Here is a 14,077-nt window from a genome sequence, read left to right as displayed (position 1 = left end):
ACTATCCATCTGAAAAGGGATTAATAATCAGAATATATAAGGAGCTCAAACAACTCTAAAGAAAAAAAAATTTTTTTAATGGGCAAAAGATCAGAATAGACATTTCTCAAAAGAAGATATACAAATGGCAAACAGTTAAATAAAAAGGTGCTCAACATCATTGATCATCAGAAAAATGCCAATCAAAACTACAATGAGCTATCATCTCACCCCAGTTAAAATGGCTTTTATCTGAAAGATAGCCAATAATGAATGCTGGCAAGGATGTGGAGAAAAAGTAACCCTCGTACACCATTAGTGGAAATGTAAATTAGTACAACCACTATAAAGAACAGTTTAGACGTTCCCCAAAAAAACTAAAAATAAGAGTTATTTAATATGATTCAGCAATCCTACTGCCAGGAATATACTCAAAAGAAAGGAAATCAGTATATTGAAAAGATATCTGCACTATTGTGTTTATCTCAGCACTATTCACAATAGCTAAGATTTGGAGGCAACCTAAGTATCCATCAACAGGTGAGTGCAGAAAGGAAATGTGCTACATATATGTAATAAAGTACTATTCAGCCATCAAAAAGAATGAGATCCTGTCATTTCCAACAACATGAATGGGCCTGGACATCATTATGTAAGTGGAATAAGTCAGGCACAGAAAGACAAACTTCACATGTTCTCACTTATTTGTGGGGGCTAGAAAGTAAAACAATTGAACTCACGAAGGCAGAGTCTAGAGCAATAATTACCAGAGGCTGGGGAGGGGAGAGGGGATGTTTAATGGGTACAAAAATATAGTCAGAATGAGTAAGATCTAGTATTTGATAGCACAAGAGAGTGACTACATTCAACAATAATTTATAGTAATTTTTAAATTAATGAGTATAATTGGATTGTTTGTAATATAAAGAAATATAAATGCTTGAGTTGATAGAACCCCATTTACCCTGTGATTATTGCACATTGTACACCTGTATCAAAATATCTTATGTACCCAGTAAATATATGTACCTAGTATGTATCCTCAAAAATTAAAAATTAAAAAAAAACTGGACTATTCTTCCAAAGATTATTAAAAAGACATTACATAAGAAGTACAGGATGCCATATCAAATGTCATGGGAGATACCAAACTAGCAGAGTAAAAGATGTCTGCCTTCAAGTCTTTGCAGTGTGCTGGTTACTAGCACAGGAAATTATATATAATTGTAAGGTGAGGGCAAAATATAGTTGGAAGTGAACATTGATTATACAACAATAAATGCTACCTCAGTTTTTTTGGTCAATAAATTTGAAAATGATATTTTAGGCTGATTGTTGGAAGGAACTTGGAAAACAGGAAAAGGAAGACAGAGAGACTGCAGGAGGGTGTATCTATTCTCATTTCTAAAGACACTTAGGGGCAGCTTAAAGGATGTTTGTTGTATGTACGGTTGCAACACACCTGGCAGATTCCTGCCCTTTCAAATAAATGTTTGCATTCTGTGTCTTCCTGAATGTGTACCATGCACACACCTTGAAGCATTCCCACAGAAAAGAAATACGACCACCTTAAACTGTGTTGGTTCTTATTTATACTGTACAATAAAATGTATACGCTTGTAAATATACCTCAATTTATAGTTCTTCTGCATTTATACACAACACACACACACACACACACACACACACCCCTTCCAAGCTCTAATGTGATCATGAATATCTCTTTTACCTTTACGTAGGATATTTATTCAACATATAATTGGTGAACATCTCCCATGTACCAGGTACCATGAAAGGTGCTGGGAATTAAACAGGAATAAGACATTTCTGTCTTGAGGAACTGAAAGGTTCATTTAGCAAAAACAAAACATTATAATACAGAAGCTCTTTTGTTACAAATTTTGATTACAAAATCCTACTCATGTATCCACAGATATCATACATGCAACCATTATGTATACTTAAGAAATTTAAGTTACACTTTTATCCCTATTATATATTATATACAACTCCCATTACGGCTTTTAACTAACTTAATTATGAGGTTAACAAAACACCACAGAATAAGCACAAAAAAGCAAGCAATCTACAAACTAGTGAAACATGGTCTCACTTTGCAGACTGCTGAATGATCAAAAATTACTCTAGCCACATGTGACCCAGAAATCTGCTGAGGACAAACAATGGTAGCTCTAGCACATAGCTTCATTTTGTCTATGAACATTCTAAAGTTGACATTTTCTAAGTAGACAGGATTCTATATTGTGTTACGATTGCAACAACAGAAATCTGCTAGGTGAAGTGATACACAATGGAGAAGAATATTTCCCTTGCCTTACATATGTGAATGAAGGCTATGTTAAGGAGACTATTAGGTTGAACTTTACAGACGATGAGGAAATACAACAGATAAAGAAAGATAAACCAATATTCAAGGCAAGAAAACATCTGAGGCAAAAACAAGGAGTGACAATTCAATCCATTAAGGCTCAGGGTCTTACGGAGAAAGGGCCAAAGATAAAGTGGAAAAGCTAAACAGGAAGCATATCAAGAAGGCAAAGGCAGGTGGAAGGGTAGACACATTGGGAATTTACGTAGAGGGGAGATAAACTGAAATTTGCATTAGACACATCTTTTAGGTGGAAATAGAAGGAAGCATAGTACCAGCAGCATGCAGTAGCTCAGATGAGAAAAGAAAGAGGGTAGCTTTAAGGTAGACTAAGTGAGGATGAAGGTAAAGAGAAGGATATGAAAGATGTTGAGGACATAAAACTTTCCAGGTTTAAGAACTAATTAAATGTTGAATTGCAAAGAAGTGCTAAACCACATATTAAAATTAAGTATCTTGACAAATTTTGAACTGTTTTAATGTGAGTTCCTTTGACAACTTTAGTTGACCAGTGAGAAACAAAAAAATAAACAATGAAATCCAAGTGGTCTTAAAACTTAAATGTTACTTTATTTGGGGCTTCATTTCATCAACTCCTTAATTCACATTAAGTCAAATATATTGGCTTGGATAATCTGTAGACATGGCTTTGAGTACAAGGAGCCTGGGTCTCTAACTAAAATTAAGTGTGTACATGAAGAGAATGGGAATTCAATAATGACAAACAGCTCTTTTTCTTGAGACTAGTAATTGAGTCTAAAGGTAATGAAAATTGTTTAAGAATTTAATCCATTAGCATTATGATGTTAGAGTTAACATAATGGTATAGGATGATGCAAAAGTAATTGCGTTTTTTTCCGTTAAAAGTAATGGTATAGCCACAATTACTTTTGCACCAACCTAATATTAATCCCTCGTGAGATTAAGATCTAAATAAAAGGAATGCAAATTTATTAATCCTAGACTATATTTTGGTATATTAACATAATAGCAAAAGAACTTTTTTATATTAATTCTTAACATATTTGAAAATTTCTGAGAATAGAATTCTATAAAATGTCTCAAACTTTATGCTCTCGCAACACTTTATACTATTAAAAATTATTGAGTACTCCAGACAGCACTTATTTATCTGAGTTATACCTATCAAGAATTATATATTGGATATTAAATTTTAAAATATTCATTTATTTACTTTAAAATAACTATAGCAAAACTTCTACAAAGATAACATAGACAGAATTTTTTTAATAAAAACTAACTATATTTTCCAAAACAGAAAAAGAACTAATGAGAAGAGTGACACTGTTACAAATTTTTACAAATCTTTTTAGTATTTAGAGGAACAGCTAGATCCCCATATTTGTTTCTGCATTTGACCTGTTGTGATATGTTGTCTCAGTTGAGCTACATGAAGAGAATCCTCCAGCAGGTGTGTAGTTGGAAAATGAAAGACAACATAAACTCCCTAAAAGGTGTCTTGGGGACCCCAAAAGATCTCCCACTATACTTTGAGAACTATTGATACATATGGTAAAGAACATTCTCACTTGGGTCAGTCATCAATTAGTCTTCTCCAAAAATGGTTAAATATTCCAAAGAAATTCCATAAATTCTACTTAAATTCTCAGGAGGAAGAGGAAGAAAAGGAGGAGGAGGGAAGGGAGAAGAAAGAGGAGGAAAAGGGGTAGCAGGAGGAGGAAAAGCATCAGGGAATTGAACAATTATATGACTTGGGTGTCTTGCTACTGTCATATTTAAAGATCAAAATTCTACATTTATAAAAATTAGAAGTCATTATGTAATTACAGCAGTATAAAAGACCTCTGAGATTGTACCTTGAAAATTAACAGAATAAACTATCAATAACCAAAGAGGCTGAAGAATTATCCAAAAAAATGGCAAAAATACACTTATAAAAAGGCTCAGAATTTAGAAGGGGAGACCCAGCTTCAATGTAAGTAGACCTTTCTTTTCTTATATTTACATACAAATATCCCTAAGTAATACATACAGACACACAGACACAATCTAAGGAACATATATATAGTCCTACCTTTACTTGTATTCATACCTGTAAAATACTTAAATTTCAAGAAATTACTGATAGTATAATCAAACTACATAACTGTTATAGATTAATAACATTTCCTATCTTCTCAATATTTTTCAAGAATAACTTTAAATATAATGAAAATTATTTAGTTCAGAATTCAGATCATTGAACCCACTAAGAAAATGGATAGTATCAAATACACAATTTAAAATTTATAAAGCAAACCATGCAATCAATTCTCAAATATTTAATCTATACTACCCACGTTTAAAGGAAATCATAAGAACTTGGCCCAGTGTGGTGGCTCACACCTGTAATCCCAGCACTTTGGGAGGCCGAGGCGGGCGGATCACAAGGTCAGGAGATCGAGACCAACCTGGCTAACATGGTGAAACCCCGTCTCTACTAAAAATACAAAAAAAAAAAATTAGCTCGGTGTGGTGGCAGGTGCCTGTAGTCCCAGCTACTCGGGAAGCAGAGCTTGCAGTGAGCCAAGATTGCGCCACTGGACTCCAGCCTGGGCGACACAGCGAGACTCCGTCTCAAAAAAAAAAAAAAAAAAAAGGAAATCATAAGAACAAGAACGTATTTAAATGTCAACTATTCAATAAGTTGCAATAAGTCATTTTTTGTTAATATTTTAATAAGATAATTTACATTATTTCAACTTAACTTTCCTAATAGTATCATAACCATTTACTTGCAATCTTCAATGAAAATTTTAAGAGTTCTGTGCATAGAGATTACTGTATCCTTTAACACAGAAGAAAATATATCTTGTTTATGAATATATATAACATCAGAACAAAAAATGGATTTAACAAGCAATAAGTATTCTTTAAAAGAGAAAGCCCATAGCACAATTCAAATTACTGAAGATTAACATACTTTAGAAATAAAAAGCAAATTAAAAAATATAACTAATATGCTTATGATAAAATGAAACCATATTTAATTTTAACAGCTTAGGGACAACTTCTGTGAATTTTCAGCATAATACTGTTCCTCCAAAGAATTTTTTAAAATGAGGTAAAAAGAAGCTAAATGAGAGTCAATCAGCTATAGACATGCCAGAAATCAAGAATGTTAACTCATGTAAGGTTATGATAAAGAAAAGTTTCCAATAAATTGATAAAAGAAGAATTACTGATATTTGGCTCAGTAGATACAACAGCTACTACAATGTATTTCTTCCTCAACTGCCCTCTGATTTATCTTTGCATTACAAACACTTTCGACCATGATAGCAGAAGGAAGCAATTACAGTTTTGTTCAGTTTTTTCATTCAGTGATCCATTTATCCATTCTCTTATTTAACTGCTATTTATTTAGTGCCAACTATGTGCCAAGCACTGTATTAGCCACATGTACCTTACCAAATACCAATACAAATGAGCGGTACATAAAGAATTTGTCAAAATCCTTAGTGATGTAAAGCAAGAGGATGATGAGAAGTGAATAAACATATCAGTTGCATGTCACTGAAAATGCTATTCATACATTTTAAAACTATTCCTACAAATTATTGCTTTGAGATATCCAACAGACTAAGTCTATGGAATAGACTTCACTTTGTGTCTACCAAGAAGAAGCTATCTCCATGGGATGCATTAGAGAATGTCATTTACTTTGAGCTGCAGCCCTCCATTTACAACAGAATGCAATTAATTCTGGCCTGAAAAAATCTTCCTCTAGAGCTTTTATTCCAATTTTGAGTGGACAGACATTTTGAAAAGGAGTTATTGGACTTCTAGATTGAAGAAGTCTACAGAATATGGAAAGAATGATATGGTATAATATGCAGTAAAGTCTCACATACAATTCCACACTGAGGAAGGCAAATCTGCAACCAAAAAGGAGTTTCACAAATTCCTTCACATTTCTCTGTAGTAAAGGGGTTAAACACTGAAAGAAAGCACGCTTCTTAATGTTGGTACAAAATAAAACATTTTTAAAAATATTTTTGCCATCATATTAAATGGTTCACAATTTTAATGAGTTTTCAATTTTAGAGGAATGCCATCAGTTTTATGCACTTTTAGTTCATTGTATTATAATCAAAAAACATCCCCCACCACATTCCTTAACATAATTAGTTCATAAGCCTCACAAGAAAGCCATATTAAGCATTCCCTGTAAGATTAATACTTTCATGTAAAAAAACACAAAATGTTTACAAAACAGACTGTATAACTTGTATATGACACTAAATTCTAAACATAAATGTTGAAAATTATTGGTTTATCCTCCAGTGAGATTAATCAGAGTTCAGAGAGAAGGTGTCACTTGATACAAAGTCATGCAAGAGTGACCATGATGTGGAGAATGGCAATCCAAAAAAGAGTAAATATGACTGCTTACCTTAAAGTGAAGGCTTGATCACAAATAAACAGAAATGAAAATGATATAACAGATGACTGAGCTACACTAGTAAGTATTTACATTTAAAAGACTTTCCAAACTTCATATAAAAAGCACTACCACTAAACTATAGACTACACTAGTGTTCAAATTCTCACCAAAATTTCAGTATCTGTAGCCTGTCCTTGGGCCATCTGAATTGCTTTTGCCAGATCTTCTTCACCTTCTGGGATGCTAAAATTGTCATCTGGTATCTAGATTACAGAGAAAGAGAAGGATAGGAAGAGTGAGCAGAAATATAAAATACTTTATTTCACTTCAGAAATAATTTTGCTTCACAAATCAAAGGATCAAAGAAATACCTTATGTAAAATACCATATCATTCTGAAGATCCATGAAAAATGAATAATTGCTTTCTTCTGACTTCCTTGTAAATGTCAATAAACGTCACTTCTAATAAATTCAAGATTAGTTTGTGGGCAACTGCTTTTATCTATAATAGAAAATGTAATCTAACAATTCTGCTGAAAAAATAATAAGGCTATCTAAATATCACCATTCTTGCCCCATCTCAAGTGCTTTCCACCATCACTTTTTCAGAACTACTAGCAACTGAAAATCTCTCATTTATTAAAAAATAAAACTCACTGAGCATTAAAATCTTGAAAGGACGTGATGGATTGCAATTATGATTAATGACAGTTAAGACTTAACACATGCTTCTTATGTACTGATCACTGGTTTAGGCCTTTTACATTTATTAACTCATTCAGGAACTTCATGTGGTACACATAATCTCCATTTCACCAGTAATAAAAAGCCTGTCTCCAATTTTCGTCCTGTCTCTTGCTCACCCAGGCTCGCCAGGCTTATTTCCACACAGTTTCATTCACAGCCTCTGTCATCTACCAGTGATTTTTATCCTCCAAGTGTCCGAAGTAATGATAGGTCTCGGGAACAATGAATTAAAGGAAAGCTTTGAGATAGGAACCACATTAGATAGAAGTACTGTTAAGCTGGAAGGATGCATAAGGCCTCCGCTCCAACTGAGCAGTGGGAATCCAGGAATCCTTGACAAGAGCAGACTGGATGACAGGAAGGAAGTGCCTCCTGAACAGAGATAACAGTTTATGGTAGGAATCTACAAGGCAGGTAATAAGGAGCTGAACCTGAAGGACGATTAACAGGAAAATCAAAAGAATCAGATGTATTTTCCAATTTAAATGTTTAAACAGAATTTTCACATCTCATTCTTAATCAGCTGATACTAGCTAAATTCAGTTGAAAAACTGGTATCTCTTAAGAAAAAAGAATGGTTCTCACATGTTTCAGAAAATAAAATGAGCATTTCATGAGAATGACTGCAATAAATTTACAGAATAAACACCTAAAATTAACATGTTACCTCTTCATATTCATAGTCATCTTCAGATGCTTCAGTTATGGTGACCTCTGAATATCTTGTCAAGTTTTAATCTCAAAAAATATAGAATAAAATTATTGCACAAAAATTGATTTGACCTTCAAATTTAGTATTGGATTCAACTATCTCACCAGGAAGTTGGTAAATATATATAATTTAATCTTTAAAAAATTTGTCTTCCCCATATAGCCTATAAATCTAGATATTTTAAAATAAAATATTTCATTATTTTTCACAACTCAAATCCATGAAAACCTACATTGCTATCTGTCTTTTGACTGTTTACTATCTATCTAATGATTTCAAACTTGATTCTATGAAGGCTTTTGAAAATATACATAATATCATAAGGTAGCGTGAATTAGAAACAGGTAAGAAAAAACAGTAACTTTTTCAAATTCATCTTAAACCACAATGAATTTTCCAGAGCTCCTGAGTTAACTATTCACAGTACATGAATAAAATGTGACTTTATTTGGTTTAAAGTATTGTGAATGAACAAAACAAATGCACACCAATATCTAAGAAAAAAACACATATCAATGCTTTTATCAGTAAAATTTAAATTTTACTTTTCCATGTATCTCCATTTTTAAATTACCTTTATAGGAAAGATAACTTAATTTTTAAGTGAATATAAAGTATATAGCAATCATAATTCAAAATTTCATAAATACTGAAGAAATTAAATATCAATGGAAATGATTCTAACATAAAATAATTCTAAGAGAACTGCTTTAAGACTTTCAAAAACTATAAGTTGCTCTAATTACATATGAAAACTTCAAGACAATATTTTATGTTAAATCACAGCACACACCAGCAATGCTTGTTGTTGTTGTTGTTATTGTTGTTGGGTTTACATTTTTTTCAATTACACTGACTTGGTTATGCCAAGTTTAAAATGTGTGAATTAAACACTTTAATGCATGGTAATGGTTATGAAAATCAAAGATAAGATTAGCCTAGTTTTCATTTTGCTGCTGATTATAAAATGTCTCTGGTATTGTTTACCAAGCATTAGCTGAAAGGGTATATAACAACTTCTGTTGCTTGTAACAAGAATAGATAACACTTACACAGTATTTAATAGGAGACAGGAACTGTTCTAAGGGTTTTCCATGTATTAACTAATTTCATCCTCATCCTGCCTATGAGGCTGGAACTATAACTCTATTTTACAAATCAAGAATCAGAGGCATAAGGTTCCACAGCTAGGACCTAAAAGAGCCCAGATGTTTAGGTTTCACCATATTATATTGCCTCTCCATGTTCTGTGTGGGTTTTCTGTGCTACATAAATACATAAAGTGTTTGCCAATTATTTTCCACAGAGATCTAAACCTATAAATGTATTACTGCTACTAAGCTCCATCACAAGTAATCATCGTGTATTTCTTATTCCTATCCCTTGCAGGGACACTTAAGCCCCATTCCATTATGACCAATCCTCAGATACCAGGTATCTGTCAAAAGGTCAGTATTTTATTGTAAAACATGAATAAGTGCCTCTCCTAATAACATAGTGAAAAGTAATTAGGCTCAAAAATAGCTAGTTAAATGATTAAACAAAAAAATAGCTGCATACTTGCAGTCTATTCCATAACCTTAATTCATCCATGTTAAACACTACCAGGAGTAAAATACCTCCTTTATTAATTATCTATTACTGTAGAACAGCTTCTAATAGTATTTGCCTCACTCTCTAATTCCTTGCCATCAGCCTCTTTAAAGACCATAAGGCTTCTACTAGCAATCTGTTTGAGGTATTTTATCTTTCACTAACAAAGTATTTCCAACATCTCCCTAATCCCCAGTTTCAAAGCTACTCTGTTACTTCTTATTTAACACCCTACTCCAGATACTGAACCTGAAGGTCATGCTAAGTGAAATGTTAGATACAGAAAGACAAATACTGCATAATCTCACTTATATGTGGAATCTAAAAAAAATTCCAACTCTACAGAAACAGACATTAGAAGGCGAGTTACCAATGAATAGAGGGTAGGGAAAATGGTGGGATGTTCATCAACGTTGCACAAACATTCAGTTATAAGATGAAGAATTTATGGAGACCTAATGTATAGCACAGTAACTATGGCTAATAATAATGGAGTGTCACTTGAAATTTGTAAAGAGAGTAGATCTTAAATATTCTCACCACAAGTAATATAAAAATGAAAAGGTAACTATATGAGGTAAATAGGTTAATTACCTTGGGTGTGGTAATCATTTCACAATGTATATGTAAATCAAAATATGTTGTACACCTTGAATATATGTAATTTTGTCAATTACAACTCAATAACACTGAAAAAGGAACAATAAGCATTTATTATATTGTAGTTTCTCTGGGTCAAGGGCTCAGTAATGGTTTATCTGGTAGAATCTGACTTGGGGGTCTCTCATGTCATAGTCAAAATGACAGCAGAATTAGGGTCATCTGAAGGCTGAGATGAGGCAGCAGGATCCATTTCCATGGCAGCTCACTGACATTGTACTAGTTTCCCAGAAGACCTCAGTTCCTCTCCATGTGGGTCTCTCCACAGGCTGCTTGAGCATCCTCAAGATATGGTGGGCTAACTACCCCCAGAATAAGCAGTCCAAGAAAACAATGTGAATGCCACAATAGCTTTTCTAACCAAACATCAGAAGTCACACATCATTTCTTCAATATCCCACTGGTTACATGGGTCATGCCTATTCAATGTGTGAGGATTACACAAGAGCATGAATATTAGGAGGTGGGGCTCACTGGATGTGTATTAGTTCATTCTCATGCTGCTATGAAGAAATACCCAAGACTGGGTAATTTATAAGGAAAAGAGGTTTAATTGACTCATAGTTCTGCATGGCTGGGGATACCTCAGGAAACTTACAATCATGGCGGAAGGCACTTCTTCACAGGGCACCATGAAAGAGAGAATGGGTGCAAGCAGGGGAAATGCCAGACACTTATAAAACCATGAGATCTTGTGATACTCACTCATTATCACAACAGCAGCATGGGGGAAACTGGCCCTATGATCCAATTACCTCTACAAGGTCCTGCCCTTGACATATATGGATTATTACAATTCAAGGTGAGATTAGGGTGGGGACACAGAGCCAAACCACATCAGGGTGTCATTTTATTTTAGAGACTAGCTTCCTTCCATACTATAAGAGTGTTAACAGTCAATATATGTAAAGCATTTAGATTAGTGCCTGGCTTTTAGTAAATGATATACAAGTGTTTGTTGTCATTTCTTTTCTCACTCTGGAAAGAGATGAGTATCTATGGAAAAAAAAATCTTTTAAATTTCTCATGCCTCTGTTCCCCCATATGTTAAAATGAATAAATAAAAGACATTTTAAATTTCCATCCAGTTATAGATTTATATCTTTTTGATAGTTTTATATAATGAGATAAAATTTCCAAAGGTTCAGCTAGAGGAAGTCAGCCTCTTTTCTATGAAAAAGCATGACCCCTTCTGAGAGACAGCTCCTAGAAAGTAATTTTGTAAGCGGTCATTTGTATGTCTCCAGAAAAGCAATGCCATCCTTCACCATGTTCACATCATAATAATTTCAAAAAGAAGTAAATACTCTAAAAGCTTCTGGATAGACTTTAAAGTTGTAAATAAGCCAACCGCTGATAAGATTATATAAGGAAGATGTCACATGGCAATATAGAGTAGAAAAAAAGTGATTTGTCCTCGAAGCATAGAAAATATCAATCAACACTTACATACTCCTACTCAGCAAATATTCTAGACAATGGCTTTTTATCACCTAAATGCATTACTTTCCCACAATCAAAAAAGATTAAGAGAGTACATAACTACCATTTTATAAAGCTTAAAAGTATTTTCACATGGACCAAAACTATATTTATTCTCACACAACCCAGTGAGGTCAAAGAGCACAGATACAGCCATCTCTAAATTAAAAATGAAGAAACTGAATCAGAGATTAAAATATTTGCCCAAGATCACATAGTTGTGAATGACAAAGATAAATTCCTGGATACAAATGCCATAAATTTGCTGCTACATAGTACTCTTTCTACAGTGACACAATAGGAATACACAATTTTTTTTACCAATATCCTAGGTAATGAACTCACCTATTTTTTTCCAAAAACTCTCAAGTGTTATATTAATAACAGGTAAATCAAATCACATAAATAGCTCAATTTGAAGACCCCCAGAGGAAAGAGAAGTAGAAAAGAGCTATAGGCTACAGACTCAAAACGAAATCTAACCAAGGGCAAGAGACTGATGGGACAATACGTCAGGTAGTGGACAAAACAATCAAACTAGGAAGATACATACTCTGATTGATTTTTATGTATCCACAATATAATTTATATTTAAAATTTCCCAAAGGCAACTCAGTTTAAATGTCACAATGTTATTAAGGACATAAATGTACTTTGACACTTATGTTTGTACGCATCTGTTTACCTGGCTAGCTAGCTGGCAGTAGGGACAGGTGCACAAACTGATCCTAAAGTGATTCTGCTACAGTTTGCAAATACACACACTATACAAAATGTAACAATTAATGAATGTGGAAATTGGAGGAGAAAAGGAAATAGTATTATAGAAATAAGATTAAGATGCAGCAGATACCATAGGTCTCATAAGATTGGTCAAAAATAACCCCCAGATTTGACTCTAAGCTTCCCAGTAACCAGGGTAAAAAGGGACATGGAATCAGATACTATCTCTGTATCGACCCAGTGAAAACAGATGAGTTTCTCAACAGATATCCAGCAATATCTGGTTCCAAAGCCTGAGAGAAATGACATTCTTGGGTTCTCATAAAAAGAATAGTGCATTGTAGAGATATCAATCCCCTTGGCCCTTGGGACGGCAAAAAAGGCAGAGTGAAGTAGGATGTGATGGAGTACTGTATGTGAAAAACTTTGGAAAGCATTGTTTTGGATAACAATCTTGCCAGAGTAGAAAAGGTTAATTCGTCAAGAATGATAAAACTCTGTACACTCTGGTTCTACTTTCACGGAGCAACTTTCTCATCTGTAATTTAATCTCTTAGGTGATCCTACTCTCCAGGAAACATCCATACAATTAAGCTAATCACAGTTCTCATGCAAAGTTATTTTTTCACTGAAATAATAAGCTAGCATTCTGGCCTAAATCCAGTTTCTTAATGTCAAGCTGCCTTTGAGCCCTTACAAAACTCCCTTCCCTCTAACTGCCTAGTATTCCTTCGAAGAACACTGGTGAATTTCAGTTCCAAAATTTTTTTCTGCCCTGTCTGTTCCCCTCATATCTGGTTCTTACCTATCTGCACACTTGGCCTTGACTTGACACTTAATACTGTGCCTTGTTTTCTAGATTGTTCTTGCCTAGGGTAGTGTCCATGGCTCCCCTTTTCTCCCTGCCCTGAAGCCACAGCCCACAGTACCATCCAAGTCCAGGCCAGGTTCTGTATTCCTAGTCATAACCTAGACACAGACTGAGGCTCCCATTCCTCCCAAATCTGCATTTGCTCTGGAAGGAATTTAGTAGCACTCGTGAGTTTCATAGCATGAATTAGTTTCCTGGTATTTAGTCACCATGGGTGAACTATCTCATAGTTTCTGCACTAGCAGAGCCTGCACCAGATCCTGATATTCTCGATCTTTTCAGAAAATGGGAAAATGTAACACCCACACTGAAACTGCCAGGGAGCCCTAAGCCCATCACAGTACTACAGAGAACACAACTGCCAGAAGCCTCGGTGAGACATTTTGGTTGGCCTAATGGCGCAGAGCTTGAGGTGCCAATTGGTATGAGGGGGAGACAAATAACATTCTGCAAATGGACCAGAGCCAGAAACCAATGAATAATTTTCAGATGTGAGCAGCAAAGTACCTTAC

General features: G+C 34.2%; 1 protein-coding gene across 7 annotated transcripts in view; it reads right to left on the bottom strand.

The window, feature by feature from the left end:
* The window catches only part of SPAG16 (sperm associated antigen 16), a 1,164,663-nt gene that overhangs the window by 1,145,030 nt on the left and 5,556 nt on the right, over window positions 1–14,077 (bottom strand). For 6 of the 7 annotated variants that reach the window (XR_008677798.1, XM_019022690.4, XM_055380495.1 and 3 more), the window contains exons 2-3: window positions 8,192–8,238; window positions 6,944–7,039 (exon numbers count right to left, since the gene is read on the bottom strand). Coding sequence is in view for 5 of the 7 variants with exons in the window: in XM_019022690.4 (XP_018878235.2) it covers window positions 6,944–7,039; window positions 8,192–8,238 (143 nt within the window). In the remaining 2 variants the exon portion in view is untranslated. Of the gene's footprint in view, window positions 1–1,708; window positions 1,779–6,943; window positions 7,040–8,191; window positions 8,239–14,077 lie in introns of those variants that run through there. The other variant, XM_063695183.1, reaches the window with a different exon arrangement.

Source organism: Gorilla gorilla, chromosome 11, assembly GCF_029281585.2.
Source record: "Gorilla gorilla gorilla isolate KB3781 chromosome 11, NHGRI_mGorGor1-v2.1_pri, whole genome shotgun sequence".
In the NCBI taxonomy this organism is placed as follows: Eukaryota; Metazoa; Chordata; class Mammalia; order Primates; family Hominidae; genus Gorilla; species Gorilla gorilla.
This window is presented reverse-complemented; position numbering and strand designations above follow the sequence as displayed.